The sequence below is a fragment of the Gorilla gorilla genome, chromosome 23 (assembly GCF_029281585.2).
Source record: "Gorilla gorilla gorilla isolate KB3781 chromosome 23, NHGRI_mGorGor1-v2.1_pri, whole genome shotgun sequence".
Lineage (NCBI taxonomy): Eukaryota > Metazoa > Chordata > Mammalia > Primates > Hominidae > Gorilla > Gorilla gorilla.
The window spans coordinates 26181886-26202785 of NC_086018.1; the positions used below are offsets into that span (position 1 = coordinate 26181886).

Genomic DNA, 20900 nt, shown 5'->3' on the forward strand with positions numbered 1-20900 from the left:
TAAAAAAGAAATAAGAAAGTAATCTCATTTACAATAGCCATACATAAAATTAAATGCCTAGGAATTAACCAAAGAAGTGAAATACCTCTATAATGAAAACTATAAAACACTCATGAAAGAAACTGAGGAGGACACCAAGAACTGGAAAAATCTTCCACATTCATGGACTGGAAGAATCAATGTTTTTAAAATGTCCATACTACCCAAAGCAATCTATAGATTCAGTGCAATCCATATTAAAACACCAATGACATTCTTCAAGGAAATAGAAAAAACAAACCTAAAATTTACATGAAACCACAAAAGACCCAGAATAGCCAAAGCTATCCTAAGGAAAAATAAGAAAACTGGAATAATTTGAATCATTACCTGATTTCAAATTACACTACAAAGCTATAGTAACCAAAGCAGCATGTAATGGTATAAAAACAGACACACAGACCAATGGAACAGAATAGAGAACCCAGAAACAAATCCACACACCAACAGTGAACTCATTTTTGACAAAGGTGCCAAGAACATACACTGAGAAAAGACAGTCTCTTCAATAAATGGTGCTGGGAAAACTGGATATCCATATGCAGAAGAATGAAACTAGACCCCTATCTCTTGCCGTATCTAAAAATCACATCAAAATTGATTAAAGACTTTAAATCTATGACCTCAAACTATGAAAGTACTATAAGAAAACACTGGAGAAAATCTCCAGGATATTGGTCTGGGCAAAAATTTCTTGAGCAATACCCCATGAGCACAGGCAACAAAAGCAAAAATGGACAAGTGGGATCATATCAAGTTAAAAAGTTTTTGAACAGCAAAGAATACCATCAACAAAGTGAAGAGACAACCCACAGAATGGGAGAAAATATTTGCGAACTACCCATATGACAAGGGATTAATAACCAGAATATATAAGGCACTCAAACAACTCTACAGGAAAAAAATCTAATAATCTGACTTAAAAATGGGCAAAAGATTTGAACAGACATTTCTCAAAAGAAGACACATAAATGGCAAACAGGGATAAGATCTGATCACCACAGAAATGCAAACCAAAACTACAATGAGATATCATCTCACTCCAGCTAAAGTGGCTTATATCCAAAGGACAGGCAATAACAAACACTGGAAAGGATGTGGAGAAAAGGGAACCCTAGCACACTGTTGGTGGGAGTGTAAATTAGTATAACCACTATGGAGAACAGTTTGGAGGTTAATCAAAAAAAACTAAAAATAGAGCTACCGGCCGGGCGTGGTGGCTCATGCCTGTAATCCCAGTACTCTGGGAGGCCGAGGCAGGCGGATCACAAGGTCAGGAGTTTGATACCAGCCTGGGCAATATGCTGAAACCCCATCTCTACTAAAAAACTACAAAAATTAGCTGGGCGTGGTGGCGTGAGCCTGTAGTCCCAGCTACCCGGGAGGCTAAGGCAGGAAAATCACTGGAACCCAGGAGGCAGAGGTTGCAGTGAGCTGAGATCACGCCACTGCATTCCAGCCTGGGTGACAAAGTGAGACTCTGTCTCAAAAAAAAAAAAAAATAGAGCTACCATATGATTCAGCAATCCCACTTCTGGGTATATACCCACAAGAAAGGAAATCAGTATGTCGAAGAGATATCTGTACTTCTGTTTTTTGCAGCATTGTTCACAATAGCTAAGCTTTGGAAGCAATGTAAGTGTCCATCAACAGATGAACAGATAAAGAAAATGTGGTACATATACACAATGGAGTACTATTCAGCCATAGAAAAAGAATGAGATCCTGTCATCTGCAACAATATTGATGGTCATTATGTCAAGTGAAATACGCCAAGCACAGTCAGACAAACATTGCATGTTCTCGCTTATTTGTGGGATCTAAAAATCAAAACAATTGAAGTCATGGACATAAATAATAGAAGGATGGTTACCAGAGGCTGGGAAGGGTAGTGGGGGCACTGCAGGGAGAGGTGGGAATGGCTAATGGGTATCAAAAGATAGAAAGGATGAAGAAGACCTACTATTTGATAGCACAACAGGATAACTATAGTCAATGGAAACTTCATCGTACATTTGAAAATAACTAAAAAGTGTAATTGGATTGTTTGTAACACAAAGAATAAATGCCTGTGGGATGGATACCCCATTCTCCATGATATGATTATTTCACATTGCATGCCTGTATCAAAATATCTCATGTACCCCACAAATATATATACCTACTATGTACCCACAGAAATTTTTCTAAAAAGGTTGGGGGTAACAATGACAAAAGGACATATACAAAGAAATAACAGAAAAGAATCAAGGAACAAAATATGACAATTCCCACATTTAACAAGTGGCAATACAATGGAAAGGAGCCATTAAAATAATGTAGGATATCTGAATAATAAGATAGAGGAAAGCCTAGGAGAGAAGGCAGAGTAAAAAAGGCAGCTTCAGAAAAGTATGTATGTTATAATCCAAGATTTGAAAAGGGAACACAATTTATACACACATGTATATATTTACATATATGATTACACTGACGTGTTTATGTATATAGTAAAAAGGTCTGGAAAGATTATAACCAAATTATTAACAGTAGTTGACTCTGAGGAGTGGGACAAGGGAAGATATTAATGTGAGGGGGTGAGCCTCCTTTTTCTATTTTATACATTTTTATATGTTAAGAATTTTTTACAAAACTAAGTGCCACTTTTGTAACTTTTAAAAATTGTTTGTTTTTTGAAGGGAGCATCAAAAGCCAATGCAGAAGATACAGAAGGAGCAGCCAGGAAGAAAATCAGGACAGTGGTGTTTCACAGAAACCTAGAAAGAGAATTTCACAGAAAAATTAGCAGAGCATGTCAACTACTGATACTTATTAGGGAAATTTAGAAATGTCAAAAATCTTCTAACTCAGCCATGAAGAGATCACTGCTGATTTTCTGTCAGGGAAAAACCCCAAATATTTTTATATTAAACACTGCATGAGTCAAAGAGAAATCACAAATCAACTCAGAAGATTTTAAAAACCCAATAAAAGTGAACATAAAAAATTACGGGATGCAGGTCAAGCAGTGTTTAGAGAAAATTTTGTATCTGTAAATGCTTGTAACATAAAAAACAAAGAATCACCAAGTGCAGTGGCTCATGCCTGTCATCCCAACACTCTGGAGGCCAAGGAGGGAGGATCGTTTGAGGCCAGGAGTTCGAGACTAGCCTGAGGAACATAACAAGGCCTCACTGCAACAACAAAACAACAAATGAAAATTAGCTGGGCATGGTGGCTGATGCCCACCATGGGCAGGTTGCTTGAGCCCAAGAGTTTCAGACCAGCTTGGGCAACATAGTGAGACCATGACTCTACAAAGAAAGAAAGAAATTAGCTGGTCGAGGTGGCATGCACTGCACCTATGGTTCTAGCTACTCGGGAGGCTGAGGTGGGAGGATCACTTTTGTCCAGGAGTGTGAGGCTGCAGTGAGCCATGATTGCACCACTATACTCCAGCCAAGGTAACAGACGGAGACCCTGTCTCAAGAAAGAAAGAAAAGGAAGAAAAGGAAGGAAAGGAGAGGAGAGGAGGGGAAAGAGGAAAGGAAAGAGGAAAGGAAAAAGGACAGGACAGGATAGGACAGGACAGGAAAGGAAAGGAAAGGAGGAAGGAAGGGAGGAATGGAGGAAGGGAGGAAGGGAGGGAGGGAAGGAGGGAGGGAGGGGAAGGAAGAAAGTTAAGAAGAAAGGAAGAAAGAGGAAGGAAGGAAGGGAGGAAGGGATGAAGGGAAGGAAGGAGGGAGTGAGGGAGGGAAGGAGGGAGGGAAGGTGGCTAAGTTTTACATTCTGCTGCTACTCATATCTGATAAACATAGCAATAAGGTCAACTTCTCTTTGTCCTCTTCCCGTCCTGAATCCCTATAGGCAAAGAACCAACCATGTGGTTCCAGTCACAGGGATAAGTTTAGCTCATACTTCCAAACACACCTTCCATTCATTATGTACCCACATCTGTTTGAATACAGGGATAAGATAATATCTTCTAAAAAACTGCCAGTTACCAATTACTTGTCTCTTACCGCTACATATAAATTCCCCCAAATTATAAATGTTTTAATTGTAACCAAGTACTATCAAAACAGTGAATGTAAATCTATCATCTTTAAATAGATCTTTCACAAAAATAATTTTGCATTTACATTAAAACTATTAATATTATTTTTTGAATACACATAATTTTGAGGAAAAAATGCATTTCCTGTGGGGTTAATTCACCAAGTAAAGAAATCCCTGTAAGCAAAAATCCTTTCATGTTCTCATCTATTGATGACTGCTTAGCAGCTTCTCTTTCATTTAAACCAAACATAGCCTATATCATCATTTCATGCCTCTTCTCTCTAATTAAATAAATCTGGTTGCTCTTCTCTCTCTACACATTAAAAGGTTGGGATGTTTTGTTTTTCCAGTATCTCAGAACTCTAATCCTTACAGCACTATGATGACAGGAAGAATTGTGTGATTTAGAGAAGGCAGGATCCAAGGAAATATATCTAAAGAAAGAGGCCAGGTATGGTGGCTTATGCCTGTAATTGCAGCACTTTGGAAAGCCGAGGTGGGAGGATCGCTTGAGCCCAGGAGTTCAAGACCAGCCTGGGCAACATAAGAAGACGCCTGTCTCTACAAAAAAATTTTAAAAATAGCAGGTGTATTGGCGTGTGCCTGTCGTCCCAGCTACTCAGGAGGCTGAGGTGGGAAGATCACTGCAGTGAGGTGTGGTTGTGCCACACCATCCTTGGCCTGTGTACTCCATTCCTCAGTGACAGATGAAGACCCTGTCTCAAAAAGAAAAGGAAAAGAAAAGAGCACACACAATAAGGGTATTCTTTTAAATATAAACACACAGATATCTGTAAAAGATAGTGATCTACTCCAGCTATTTCCAGCTCACGACTTTGACCTGGGCTCTTACAGGCAACCCTGTTCTTACCTAGATTGGAGGATGCTCGCCCCTCTGCAGCCCGGTCCTTGAGATCCTCAGCAATGCCCAGCTGCTGCTCATGGTATTGTTTAGCTCTCTCCAAATCCTGCATGCACCTGGCAGCATGGCCTAGTCCAGCATAGGCCCGCATCTCAATAGCCTTCTCCATCAACTCCTGTGCCAGCTCCAGGACATAGTTATGGTAAGACATGGCCTTGTCAAAGTTCCTCCGGTAGTGATAGGCACTGCCGAGGTTGCTATAGGCCCGGGCCTCTTCTCGCTTGTTCCCCAGGTCTTTGGCTATCTTCAGATGCTGCTCATGGCACTGCACAGCATTCTCAAAGTCACCCATGGCAATATACACAGCTCCCATGTTGCCAAGTTCTCGGGCTTCAGAAAGTTCATCTTTGGATTGCTTGGCAAGAAGAACACACTGTTTGTGACTGGCCAGTGCATTGGGGTAGTCTCCAATGGCTGTGTACACGTGGCCCAGACTGCTCAAGGCTGATGACGCTGCCTGGAGAGAAAAGGATAAAGTGGAGAAATGAAAACACATCAGAATGGTTTTGGTATATTCTGGCAGATAAAATGTTACAGGTTGCAAGATGGCTGAATAGGAACAGCTCTAGTCTACAGCTCCCAGCGTGAGTGACGCACAAGACGGGTGATTTCTGCATTTCCAACTGAGGTAACGGGTTCATCTCACTGGGGAGTGCCGGACAGTGGGTGCAGCGCACCGTGCATGAGCTGAAGCACGGCGAGGCATTGCCTCACCCGGGAAGCACAAGGGGTCAAGGAATTCCCTTTCCTAGTCAAAGAAAGGGGTGACAGACGGCACCTGGAAAATCGGGTCACTCCCACCCTAATACTGCGCTTTTCCAATGGGCTTAACAAACGGCACACCAAGAGATTATATCCCGCAGCTGGCTCAGAGGGTCCTATGCCCATGGAGCCTTGCTCATTGCTAGCACAACAGTCTGAGATCAAACTGCAAGGCGGAAGCGAGGCTGGGGGAGGGGGGCCCATCATTGCCAAGGCTTGAGTATGTAAACAAAGCAGCCAGGAAGCTCGAACTGGGTGGAGCCCACCACAGCTCAAGGAGGCCTGCCTCCCTGCTTCTGTAGACTCCACCTCTGGGAGCAGGGCACAGACAAACAAAAGACAGCAGTAACCTCTGCAGACTTAAATGTCCCTGTCTGACAGCTTTGAAGAGAGTAGTGGTTTTCCCAGCACGCAGCCTGAGATCTGAGAACTGGCAGACTGCCTCCTCAAGTGGGTCCCTGAACCCCGAGTAGCCTAACTGGGAGGCACCCTCCAGTAGGGGCGGACTGACACCTCACACAGCCAGGTACTCCTCTGAGACAAAACTTCCATAGGAACAATCAGGCAGCAGCATTTGCAGTTCACCAATATCCACTGTTCTACAGCCACTGCTGCTGATACCCAGGCAAACAGGGTCTGGAGTGGACCTCCAGCAAACTCCAACACACCTGCAGCTGAGGGTCCGGACTGTTAGAAGGAAAACTAACAAACAGAAAGGACATCCACACCAAAAACCCATCTCCACGTCACCATCATCAAACACCAAAGTAGATAAAACCACAAAGATGGGGAAAATACAAAGCAGAAAAACCGGAAACTCTAAAAATCAGAGTGCCTCTCCTCCTCCAAAGGAACACAATTCCTCACCAACAACGGAACAAAGCTGAATGGAGAATGACTTTGACAAGTTGAGAGAAGAAGGCTTAAAATGATCACTGACGAGTTGAGAGAAGAAGACTTCAGATGATCAAACTACTCTGAGCTAAAGGAGGAAGTTCCAACCCATGGCAAAGAAGTTAAAAACCTTGAAAAAAAATTAGACAAATGGCTAATTAGAATAACCAATGCAGAGAAGTCCTTAAAGGACCTGATGGAGCTGAAAACCATGGCATGAGAACTACGTGACGAATACACAAGCCTCAGTAGCTGATGCGATCAACTGGAAGAAAGGGTATCAGTGATGGAAGACGAAATGAATGAAATGAAGTGAGAAGAGAAGTCTAGAGAAAAAAGATTAAAAAGAAACGAACAAAGCCTCCAAGAAATATGGGACTATGTGAAAAGACCAAATCTACATCTGATTGGTGTACCTGAAAGTGACAGGGAGAATGGAAACAAGTTGGAAAACACTCTGCAGGGTATTATCCAGGAGAACTTCTCCAATCTAGCAAGGCAGGCCAACATTCAAATTCAGGAAATACAGAGAACGCCAGAAAGATACTCCTCGAGAAGAGCAACTCCAAGACACATAACTGTCAGATTCGCCAAAGTTGAAATGAAGGAAAAAATGTTAAGGGCAGCCAGAGAGAAAGGTTGGGTTACCCACAAAGGGAAGCCCATCAGACTAACAGCTGATCTCTTGACAGAAACTCTACAAGCCAGAAGAGAGTGGGGGCCAATATTCAACATTCTTAAAGAAAAGAATTTTCAACCCAGAATTTCATATCCAGCCAAACTAAGCTTCATAAGTGAAGGAGAAATAAAATCCTATACAGACAAGCAAATGTTGACAGATTTTGTCACCACCAGGCCTGCCCTAAAAGAGCTCCTGAAGAAAGCACTAAATATGGAAAGGAACAACTGGTACCAGCCACTGCAAAAACATGCCAAATTGCAAAGACTATCCAGGCTAGGAAGAAACTGCATCAACTAACGAGCAAAATAACCAGCTAACATCATAATGACAGGATCAAATTCACATGTAACAATATTAACCTTAAATGTAAATGGGTTAAATGCTCCAATTAAAAGACACAGACTGGCAAATTGGATAAAGAGTCAAGACCCATCAGTGTGCTGTATTCATGAAACCCATCTCACATGCAGAGACACACATAGGCTCAAAATAAAGGGATGGAGGAAGATCTACCAAGCAAATGGAAAACAAAAAAAGGCACGGGTTGCAATCCTAGTCTTGGGTAAAACAGACTTTAAACCAACAAAGATCAAAAGAGACAAAGAAGGCCACTACATAATGGTAAAGGGATCAATTCAACAAGAAGAGCTATCCTAAATATATATGCACCCAATACAGGAGCACCCAGATTCATAAAGCAATTCCTTAGTGGCCTACAAAGAGACTTTGACTCCCACTCAATAATAATGGGAGACTTTAAACCCCACTGTCAACATTAGACAGATCAACGAGACAGAAAGTTAACAAGGATATCCAGGAATTGAACTCAGCTCTGCACCAAGCGGACCTAATAGACATCTACAGAACTCTCCACCCTAAATCAACAGAATGTACATTCTTCTCAGCACCACACCACACCTATTCCAAAATTGACCACATGGTTGGAAGTAAAGCACTCCTCAGCAAATGTAAAAGAACAGAAATTATAACAAACTCTGTCAGACCACAGTGCAATCAAACTAGAACTCAGGATTAAGAAATTCACTCAAAACTGCTCAACTACATGGAAACTAAACAACCTGTTCCTGAATGACTACTGGGTACATAACGAAATGAAGGCAGAAATAAAGATGTTTTTTGAAGCCAATGAGAACAAAGACACAACATACCAGAATCTCTGGGACACATTTAAAGCAGTGTGAAGAGGGAAATTTATAGCACTAAATGCCCACAAGAGAAAGCAGGAAAGATCTAAAATTGATACCCTAACATCACAATTAAAAGAACTAGAGAAGCAAGAGCAAACGCATTCAAAAGCTAGCAGAAGGCAAGAAATAACTAAGATGAGAGCAGAACTGAAGGAGATAGAGACACAAAAAACCCTTCAAAACATCAATGAATCCAGGAGCTGGTTTTTTGAAAAGATCAACAAAATTGATAGACTGCTAGAAAGACTAATAAAGAAGAAAAGAGAGAAGAATCAAATAGATGCAATAAAAAATGACAAAGGGGATATGACCACCGATTCCACAGAAATACAAACTACCATCAGAGAATACTATAAACACCTCTACGCAAAAAAACTAGAAAATCTAGAATGGATAAATTCCTCAACACATACACCCGCCCAAGACTAAACCAGGAAGAAGTTGAATCTCTGCATAGACCAATAACAGGCTCTCAAATTGAGGCAATAATTAATAGCTTACCAGCCAAAAAAAGGTCCAGGACCAGATGGATTCACAGCCAAATTCTACCAGAGGTATAAGGAGGAGCTGGTACCATTCCTTCTGAAACCATTCCAATCAATAGAAAAAGAGGGAATCCTCCCTAACTCATTTTATGAGGCCAGCATTATCCTGATACAAAAGCCTGGCAGAGATACAACAAAAAGAGAATTTTAGACCAATATCCTTGATGAACATTGATGCAAAAATCCTCAATAAAATACTGGCAAACCGAATCCAGCAACACATCAAAAAGCTTATACACCACGATCACGTGGACTTCATCTCTGCGATGCAAGGCTGGTTCAACATACACAAATCAATAAACGTAAGCCATCATATAAACAGGATCAAAGACAAAAACCACATGATTATCTCAATAGATGCAGAAAAGGCCTTTGACAAAATTCAACAATGCTTCATGCTAAAAACTCTCAATAAATGAGGTAATGATGGGAAGTATCTCAAAATAGTAAGAGCTATCTATGACAAACCCACAGCCAATATCATACTGAATGGGCAAAAACTGGAAGCATTCCCTTTGAAAACTGGCACAAGACAGGCATGCCCTCTCTCACCACTCCTATTCAACATAGTGTTGGAAGTTCTAGCCAGGGCAATCAGGCAGGAGAAGGAAATAAAGGGCATTCAATTAGGAAAAGAGGAAGTCAAATTGTCCCTGTTTGCAGATGACATGATTGTATATCTAGAAAACCCCATCATCTCAGCCCCAAATCTTCTTAAGCTGATTAGGAACTTCAGCAAAGTCTCAGGATACAAAATCAATGTGCAAAAATCACAAGCATTCTTATACACCAATAACAGACAAACAGACAGCCAAATCATGAGTGAACTCCCATTCACAATTACTTCAAAGAGAATAAAATATCTAGGAATCCAATTTACAAGGGATGTGAAGGACCTCTTCAAGGAGAACTACAAACCACTGCTCAAGGAAACAAGAGGGCACAAACAAATGCAAGAACATTCCATGCTCATGGATAGGAAGAATCAATATCGTGAAAATGGCCATACTGCCCAAGGTAATTTATAGATTCAATGCCATCCCCATCAAGCTACCAATGACTTTCTTCACAGAATTGGAAAAAACTACTTTAAAGTTCATATGGAACCAAAAAAGAGCCCTCATTGCCAAGTCAATCTTAAGCCAAAAGAACAAAGCTGGAGGCATCACACTACCTGACTTCCAACTATACTACAAGGCTACAGTAACCAAAACAGCATGGTACTGGTACCAAAACAGAGATATAGACCAATGGAACAGAACAGAGCCCTCAGAAATAACGCCGCGTATCTACAACTATCTGATCTTTGACAAACCTGACAAAAACAAGAAATGGGGAAAGGATTCCCTATTTAATAAATGGTGCTGGGAAAACTGGCTAGCCATATGTAGAAAGCTGAAACTGGACCCCTTCCTTACACCTTATACAAAAATTAATTCAAGATGGATTAAAGACTTAAATGTTAGACCTATAACCATAAGAACCCTAGAAGAAAACCTAGGCAATACCATTCAGGACATAGGCATGGCCAAGGACTTCATGTCTAAAACACCAAAAGCAATGGCAACAAAAGCCAAAATTGACAAATGGGATCTAATTAAACTAAAGAGCTTCTGCACAGCAAAAGAAACTACCATCAGAGTGAACAGGCAACCTACAGAATGGGAGAAAATTTTTGCAACCTACTCATTTGACAAAGGGCTAATATCCAGAGTCTACAATGAACTCCAACAAATCCATCAAAAAGTGGGTGAAGGACATGAACAGACACTTCTCAAAAGAAGACATTTATGCAGCCAAAACACACATGAAAAAATGCTCATCATCCCTGGCCATCAGAGAAATGCAAATCAAAACCACAATGATACACCATCACACACCAGTTAGAATGGCAATCATTAAAAAGTCAGGAAAAAACAGGTGCTGGAGAGGATGTGGAGAAATAGGAACACTTTTACACTGTTGGTGGGACTGTAAACTAGTTCAACCATTGTGGAAGTCGGTGTGGTGATTCCTCAGGGATCTAGAACTAGAAATACCATTTGACCCAGCCATCCCATTACTGGGTATATACCCAAAGGATTATAAATCATGCTGCTATAAAGACACATGCACACATGTTTATTGTGGCACTATTCACAATAGCAAAGACTTGGAACCAACCCAAATGTCCAACAATGATAGACTGGATTATGAAAATGTGGCACATATACACCATGGAATACTATGCAGCCATAAAAAAGGATGAGTTCATGCCCTTTGTAGGGACATGGATGAAGCTGGAAACCATCATTCTCAGCAAACTATCGCAAGGACAAAAAACCAAACACCACATGTTCTCACTCATAGGTGGGAATTGAACAATGAGAACACAAGGACACAGGAAGTGGAACATCACACACCAGGGACTGTTGTGGGTTGTGGGGAGCGGGGAGGGATAGCATTGGGAGATATACCTAATGCTAAATGACGAGTTAATGGGTGCAGCACACCAACATAGCACACGTATACATATGTAAGGAACCTGCACATTGTGCACATGTACCCTAAAACTTAAAGTATAATAATAATAAAATAAAATAAAATAAAGAACCTGATTAAATTGGGGAATTTTAAAATAAAAACAGGAAGCACATCATACTCTTAAAAAAAAAAATTTTGCAGGTTGCTTGTAATTATCCAATCCAGTTGCTAATCGTACTTCTATCAGTTTTCCACAGACCTACGCAGAATTGATGAAGAACACATCCAAACAGCAAGTTCCTAATAAAAAACAATGGTACTTTAATCAGTAACTTTCTATACCTCATCTCCTAGAAACAAGTTGTATTACATATAGTCTTCATTTTAAGGACTTATTGACATTTCTAACATTAATTATGATATTACATCTCTGTTAATACCTATTAACCTCTGTCATATAAGAAAATGTATAAGCAAACGGAAATTAGGCTGGGTGCGGTGGCTCACGCCTGTAATACCAGCACTTTGGAAGGCTGAGGCAGGCGGATCATGAGGTCAGGAGGTCGAGACCATCCTGGCTAACACGGTGAAACCCCGTCTCTATTAAAAATACAAAAAAAATTAGCTGGGCGTGGTTGCGGGCACCTGTAGTCCCAGCTACTCGGGAGGCTGAGGCCGGAGAATGGCGTGAACCCAGGAGGCAGAGCTTGCAGTGAGCCAAGATCACACCACTGCACTCCAGCCTGGGTGACAGAGCGAGACTCCGTCTCAAAAAGAAAAAAAAAAGAAAAAAAGAAAATCGAAATTAATTACTACATATAACAGACCACAGGAAATTCACAGGAGAAATCCATGCTTGGCTTTTTGCACTCCTGGGAATGTCTCTCTTCTTGTCTTCTTCCACGGTAAATGGATATCTTAATGGTAAGAGAGATGTTTACCATGATGACTGATGATTCTGTGACCGAAGGCTCACTGGAGAGGGTCCTGCTCTCTTATCTTTGTTCCTTCAATGTAACTTCATCAGTGTTGGTTACTCTGGAGGGCTTAGATTTGGATGAGTCTCAGAGGAAAAAAATGGGTGGGTTACAACCTGTACTGTACTCTGAGTGGGGTGGTCTCCATTAAGCCTCACCACCCCCTCTCAGGCTCACCCGGCTCTTCAAGCATTTCTCTTCCTGCCTAGAAGCGCTTCCAACCCCAGCCTCTCTGTGCAGTGAGATGCCATCTTCCTAGGCCTCTCACATTGCTTGCCACTCATTCTTTTTTTTTTCTTATTTTGGCCAAGGAAAAGCATGCAAACCCTTTTTGTCTTAAAGGTTTTAATGAAACTGACTCTATGCTGGTATACTGAACCACAAAGGGACAACAAAAATACAGGAGATGTTACATGGTTTCTAGAATCTTAACAAATACTTACAGTCTTATATTCTAGTCTTTGGTTTCCAATTTATTTGCAGATATAAAAGGGAAGTTATGCTGGGATTTTTCTGCCCTTCTTTTTATCCTAAAAGTTGGAAGCTTGCCTACCCTTTCTTTCCTTCATTGCCTGCCTATGGTTAGAGCCATGTGGCTGCCTTTCTTCATGAAGCTCCCTCTTAGTAAGTGAGCGTGTGATCCTGCCAGAACAAAGGGTGTACTCTGTTACACATAGGCAAGTAATTTTTCTAAGGGCCTCCTGGCTAGGGAATAACAATGAGGGGATGCTGTCCCTCCTGGAGTAAGGACATTTCTTTTTATTTATTTATTTATTTATTTATTTTTTTTTATTACACTTTAAGTTTTAGGGTACATGTGCACATTGTGCAGGTTAGTTACATATGTATACATGTGCCATGCTGGTGCGCTGCACCCACTAACTCGTCATCTAGCATTAGGTATATCTCCCAGTGCTATCCCTCCCCCCTCCCCCCACCCCACCACAGTCCCCAGAGTGTGATATTCCCCTTCCTGTGTCCATGTGATCTCATTGTTCAATTCCCACCTATGAGTGAGAATATGCGGTGTTTGGTTTTTTGTTCTTGCGATAGTTTACTGAGAATGATGGTTTCCAATTTCATCCATGTCCCTACAAAGGACATGAACTCATCATTTTTTATGGCTGCATAGTATTCCATGGTGTATATGTGCCACATTTTCTTAATCCAGTCTATCATTGTTGGACATTTGGGTTGGTTCCAAGTCTTTGCTATTGTGAATAATGCCGCAATAAACATACGTGTGCATGTGTCTTTATAGCAGCATGATTTATAGTCCTTTGGGTATATACCCAGTAATGGGATGGCTGGGTCAAATGGTATTTCTAGTTCTAGATCCCTGAGGAATCGCCACACTGACTTCCACAATGGTTGAACTAGTTTACAGTCCCACCAACAGTGTAAAAGTGTTCCTATTTCTCCACATCCTCTCCAGCACCTGTTGTTTCCTGACTTTTTAATGATTGCCATTCTAACTGGTGTGAGATGATATCTCATAGTGGTTTTGAATTGCATTTCTCTGATGGCCAGGGATGATGAGCATTTTTTCATGTGTTTTTTGGCTGCATAAATGTCTTCTTTTGAGAAGTGTCTGTTCATGTCCTTCGCCCACTTTTTGATGGGGTTGTTTGTTTTTTTCTTGTAAATTTGTTTGAGTTCATTGTAGATTGTGGATATTAGCCCTTTGTCAGATGAGTAGGTTGCGAAAATTTTCTCCCATGTTGTAGGTTGCCTGTTCACTCTGATGGTAGTTTCTTTTGCTGTGCAGAAGCTCTTTAGTTTAATTAGATCCCATTTGTCAATTTTGGCTTTTGTTGCCATTGCTTTTGGTGTTTACCACTGCTCAAGGAAATAAAAGAGGATACAAACAAATGGAAGAACATTCCATGCTCATGGGTAGGAAGAATCAATATCGTGAAAATGGCCATACTGCCCAAGGTCATTTACAGATTCAATGCCATCCCCATCAAGCTACCAATGGCTTTCTTCACAGAATTGGAAAAAACTACTTTAAAGTTCATATGGAACCAAAAAAGAGCCCGCATCGCCAAGTCAATCCTAAGCCAAAAGAACAAAGCTGGAGGCATCACACTACCTGACTTCAAACTATACTACAAGGCTACAGTAACCAAAACAGCATGGTACTGGTACCAAAACAGAGATATAGATCAATGGAACAGAACAGAGCCCTCAGAAATAACGCCGCATACCTACAACTATCTGATCTTTGACAAACCTGAGAAAAACAAGCAATGGGGAAAGGATTCCCTATTTAATAAATGGTGCTGGGAAAACTGGCTAGCCATATGTAGAAAGCTGAAACTGGATCCCTTCCTTACACCTTATACAAAAATCAATTCAAGATGGATTAAAGATTTAAACGTTAGACCTAAAACCATAAAAACCCTAGAAGAAAACCTAGGCATTACCATTCAGGACACAGGCGTGGGCAAGGACTTCATGTCCAAAACACCAAAAGCAATGGCAACAAAAGGACATTTCTTTACGAAATATGTTCTATGTCTGTGCACTTCAGAACACTTTTATTAATATTTTATAGATATGAGTGATTTTCTACCCTATTTTCTTTGCCTGTGAAATAGCAGTTCTTGATCAAAATGACTGAGGAAACTTTTTTTAATGGTGCTTGCAAATGGCATATTTGCAAAAAAAAAAAAAAAAGCCCCATATTGTTTTAAGTTGCTTTTATCATTTCACAGATGTTCTAACAAAAAGACTTAGAAAATAGAGAGGAAATAAATACTTAGAAATTTACTTTTCTGTTTCTTTTTTTCTGAGTGGTAGAGAGCAGAAACAATTCCACGCAAGTCACAATGCTGCAGCAGTGTGCTTCTGGCAGAAGCAGCAATGAATTCAACAAAGAGCATGTCACTTGGTTGTGTACTGGCCTCAGGTTCCTACTTTGTGAGCCTCTTTGGGGCTGAGGTTAGGACTTCATGTCAGCACACTGTACAAGGAACTTTCTACTGCTTCCACCTCCACCCATACCCTATCCCCCAAATCTTTTCTTCCTCCTTTGCTGCAGGCCTAGAGACTCAGCCTCTTTCCTCTACTTCAGTAGTTGGCCCTCCCCACCTTATTCTTTGTGGGTTCTTCTCCACCACCTGGCTAGGGAGGACACAACCCACTCCCACCCAGAAATCTTTGTTACCCTCAAAGCGAAACATGCAGGCTCTTTGACTATGGAGCTAGTGTAACTTAGAATCAGATACACTTTGTTCAGAACTGCACTGCCCTTTACTAGCTCAGAGAGCTTTAGCAACTTAACTTCTCTGAGCCTTGGTTTTCCAGACATTTTTAGGCCCAAGCAGCAAGCCAGGAACAGAGAATTTTCAAACCCAGCCATGATCCCCTGTCAAATATGTAAACCATAAATAATTCACTAGATAATTCCAAATAGTAGATCTTGTTGGAGGCAATGAGCCTTTGAACACTGCGTAGGATGGATTTATAAGTCTCAGGGCAGGCACAACACCCCAGGCGTCGCTGTTCTCAGGAACTTCTGGTTTATGGCAACTCCAAATGACAGCCCTGGCATCTTCTGCTTCTGGTTCTTCATTTCTCTAAATGCCAGGGAGACATAGGAGCTGCTTACTAAAGCTCTCTGAACATAAGGAAGGGAATATTTGGGCATTTCCCCTCTGGGGTGTGGGAGGAAGAGGGAAAGACTATTACATTAGCTCTTTCCTGGCATCCTCCAGTTACCAGGCAGTGCTGTCAGGCTGGGACTCTCCGTGATGGGTGTCCTGGAAGTCAGTATCTCTAGAAAGGATGTAATTTATGAAGCACACATCATTGCCTCTGAAACTAGAGAGGCAGCTTGCTATAGTATAAGAATGGAATAGGATTTAGCATCAGAGGCCCTGGCTATGTAACACTAATAAGTATTTTACTTCTTCACTCCTGTTTTCTTTATTTGTAAAATGTTGCTAATGACAATACTGTACATACTTCACAGGGCTGAGATGGCATCAGATGAAGCAGTGCATGTGAGTGCCTTCAGTAAACTATAGAGTGCTCTGTGAATGCATCACTAAGGTGTGGATGGATGTTTTATGATTGCAAGACGGCTGGGCTGAGTTCTGTTACCAAGCAGAAGCTAGTAATGGCAACTGAAAACATCAATCATTATGACCAAACATCTATATTGCTGTCAGTTGCTACAGGAAATAAAGTCCAGTATTTTACAGCCCCTGGGCAAATAACATGTGATGATACTTATCAGCTAAGTGAATTACAAATTAATCACTTGTCTTTGTTCCTGTTCCTGTAGAATAAGCTTAGATCTGAAACATGGTTTCAGGCTGTTAATGAGAATCTGAAGACCCACTATCTATGGGGAATCACAGGCCCCACCTCAAGCAGATGCTGCATTTGCCACTAAGGTTCATGCTGCCTTTGTATATTAATCTCTTTGAGATTTCTGTGCTAAAATAGCAGCAGCTGCTTCCCACAGTGGAAATACTCTGGAACATCTGTATTTGAATACTAAAATGCATACAAACAGTTATGCTAACAAACTATCTGGTTGGAATAAGACAACACTTTTCTCTTTCTACAAGATATAAATTACTCATGTTCTTGCCAAAATATAATTTCCAGCTGCAGATTTAGGCGCATAAGAGTCAGTCACCTCTTGCTCTGTGACCTGAATATTTGCAGAAGAATTGCATCTGACAAGTTAGATTCATGGGACATAAAACCAGAGTAAGAAATTTGTTCATATTTCTTCAAACCACCTTTAAAGGTTTTTAGTTTGAGAAATAAAGTTTAAACTACCCAAACTATAACCACATCGATGACACTACCATTAAATATTATGCTGAAGATTTAAACATGTTTTCCTTCCATCTAGCATGTTTTTCCCTTACCATATGTATTTTTCATAAGGGTTATATTTTGTGGGAGGATTACATGCTTACAATGTTATACACAGAATATTCAATATAATTGCTGATTGATTCACTACATGTCATTGGAAAAATGGGAAATGTACCTGCGGCTAGTACCAGAAATATTGCAGTTCTCTTTTACTGCTCAAATCTACATGCTCCATGTATTCTCTGCCAGTTCAGCGCCCATAAACCAAAGTCCTAGATTAACTACCCACAACCCAATAGGCAGAAATACATAGAAGAATAAGGATAGACTCTGGAATCAGGCACACACTGATTCAAATAACACACTGTGATAACACATATTTGTAACATCTTTGAGACTTAGTTTCCTCATCTGTGAAATGGGAATATTAATATCTCACAGAGCCTTCACGAGTACTAAATAATACAGTATTTATAATGACCCTGGTTCAGAACTCAGCAATAAGATGCTCAAAAATTTTAGATTTTAGTTTTTCTTCCTATCCCAACCAAGATAATACTCACTTAGCTTTTATTCATTTCAAAGATGTGATAGAAGATAACCAGAAAATAAACCATAAGGTTATGTCACCACAACTAAAAAGACAACACAAGAAGGTTGCCCCAGTGATGGTCAAAAATGTCATCAACTTCGTATACTGAAGACCAGCATATGATTCATACTGCTCTTCTGCAAATATATGCATAAGAAAATTCGCCCTTGTAGCGCAGCACCACTGGTGGGCACCTGTAATCCCAGTTACTTGGGTGGCTGAGGCAGGAAGACTGTTTGAGCCCAGGAGTTTGAGGCTACAGGGAGCTATGATCACGCCACTGCACTCCAGCCTGGATGACACAGCGAAACCCCATATCTTAAGAAAAAGCAAAACTAAGAAAAATCCACCCTTTACTTAGGACATTTTGGAATCCAACACATATCCAACACATAATTCAACACATGTACAATTAGGTGTATATCCAACACATAATCTTGGTAAATACACTTCACTTCAAGCAGTGAAAGTTTAGGCCAGCATTGGAGTGTTTGGAGTCTGTTGGTTGGTTCCTTTGTTCATTCATTCTTGCATTCAAGAAAATTGTTTAGGCCCAGAAATAAATTCATGTACCTATAGCCAACTGATTTTTGACAAAGTTGCATGCATCGGAAAATAAGGTAGTCTCTTCAAAAAAAAAAAATAGTACTGGGAAAATTGAATATTTGCATGCAGAAGGATGAGACTAGACTCCTTCTCTCACCATATACAAAAATCAATTCTAAATAGAATAAGGACTTAGCTATAAAACCTGAAACTATGACACTGCTAGAAGAAAACACTGAAAAAGCTTCATGATATTGGGCTGGGCAAGGATTTTTAAAACATGAGCTCAAAAGCATAGGCAACAAAAGCAAAAACAGATAAATGAGATTACCTCAAACTAAAAACTTTTCACAGCAAAGGAAACTCTTAAGAGAGTAAAGAGACAACCTATACAATGGAAGAAAATATTTGCAAACTATACACCTGATAAGGGGTTAATATCCAGAATATTTAAGGAACTTAAACAACTCAACAGGACAAAAACAAAATAACCCAATTAAAAAATGGGCAGGCCAGGCCTGGTGGCTCATGCCTGTAATCCCAGCAGTTTGGGAGGCCGAGGCGGGTGGATGCCCTGAGGTCAGGAGTTCGAGACCAGCCTGGCCAACATGGTGAAACCCCATCTCTACTAAAAATACAAAAAATTATCCGGGCACAGTGGTGCATGCCTGTAATCCCAGCTACTCAGGAGGCCAAAACAAGAGAATCGCTTAAGCCAGGGAGGCAGAGGTTGCAGTGAGCCGAGATGGCACCACTGCCCTCCAGCCTGGGCAACAAGAGCAAAACTCTGTCTCAAAAAAAAATTTTAAAATGGGCAAAAGACCTTAATACACATTTCTCAAAAGAAGACATACAAATGGCCAACCGGTATAAGAAAAAAAATGTTCAACATCACTAATCAGGGAAATGCAAATCAAAACCACAATGAAATACCAGTTACAACGGCTATTATAAAAAAGATACATGAAAACAAGTGTTGGTGAGGTTTTGGAGAAAAGGGAATGCTTATTCACTACTGGTGGAATTGTAAACCAGTACAACTATTATAAAAAACAATGTGGAAGTTCCTCAAGAAACGAAAAATAGAACTACCATATGATTCTGCAATCCCAATACTGGTTATATATCCAAAAGAAATAAAATCAGTATGTCAAGGAGATTACCTGCATTCCCATGTTCACTGTAGCACTATTTACAATGGCCAAGATAGGGAATCAACCTAAGTGTCCAGAAAGGGATGAATGGATAAAGAAAATGTGGTATACATATACAATGAAATATGATTCAATAGTAAGAAGACTAAAATCCTGTCATTTGTGACAACATGTTCGAACCTGGAGAACATTGTGTTAAGTGAAATAAGCCAGACAAAGAATGACAAATTATGCATGATCTCATTCCTATGTGGAATCTGAAAAAAAAAAAAGTTGGTATTATAGAAGCAGAGAGTAGAACAGTCCTTGCCAGAGACTGGAGGGGAAGAAAAAAGGGAGGATTCTGAGGGGTTGGTTAAAAGGTACAAAGTTACAATTAGATGGGAGGAATAAATTCTGGTGTCCTACTGCACAGTAAGGTGACTATGGCTAACAATAAAATACTGTATATTACAAAACAGCTAGAAGAGAAGCTTTTGAATGTTCTCACCACAAATAAATGATAAATGCATGAGGTAATGGATACACTACTATGACTGGATTATTATACAACATAGATATGTATCCAAACATCAAATTGTACACCATAAATATGTACAATTACAATGTATCCACTAAAAAGAGAAATACATTTTTTAATGAGAATTCTCCAGACTCACATAAATATAATAACTAATCTTTGACAGGGTACAAAGGTAGTTACATGGAGAAAGGATAGTCTTTTCAACAAATGGTGCTAGAACAACTAGACATCACATGCAAAAAAATGAATTTAGACACAGACCTTACACATTTAACAACAATTAACTGGAAATGGATCAAACCTAAATGTAAACTGCAAAGCTACAAAATTCCAAGACAACATCAGAGAAAATCTACATGACCTTTAGATATAAGACCAAAAATATGTTCAATGAAAGAAAAAATTAAGTTGAACTTCATTAATATTTAAAACTGTGTTATGCAAAAGATACTGTTAAGAGAATGAAAAGTCAAGTCACAGACGGAGAGAAAACATTTGCAAAACACATAAATGATAAAAGACTTATATCAAAAATATAAAAGCTCAACAAGAAAACAACTCAATTAAAAAATAACGAAATATCTGAAGAGACAGCTCATTAGAGAAGATATGCAGATGGCAAGGAAGCATATGGAAAGATGTTCAACATCATATGTCATTAGGGAATGGCAAACTAAAACAACAATGAGATACCACTACATATGTATTAGAAC

General features: G+C 40.1%; 1 protein-coding gene across 8 annotated transcripts in view; it reads right to left on the minus strand.

Moving 5' to 3' along the window:
* Nucleotides 1–20900, minus strand: part of TTC28 (tetratricopeptide repeat domain 28) — a 718078-nt gene that overhangs the window by 188247 nt on the left and 508931 nt on the right. For all 8 annotated transcript variants that reach the window (XM_055374084.2, XM_019018517.4, XM_055374083.2 and 5 more), the window contains one exon: nucleotides 4949–5456. In XM_055374084.2, coding sequence (XP_055230059.1) covers nucleotides 4949–5456 — 508 coding nt within the window. The remainder of the gene's footprint in view (nucleotides 1–4948; nucleotides 5457–20900) is intronic.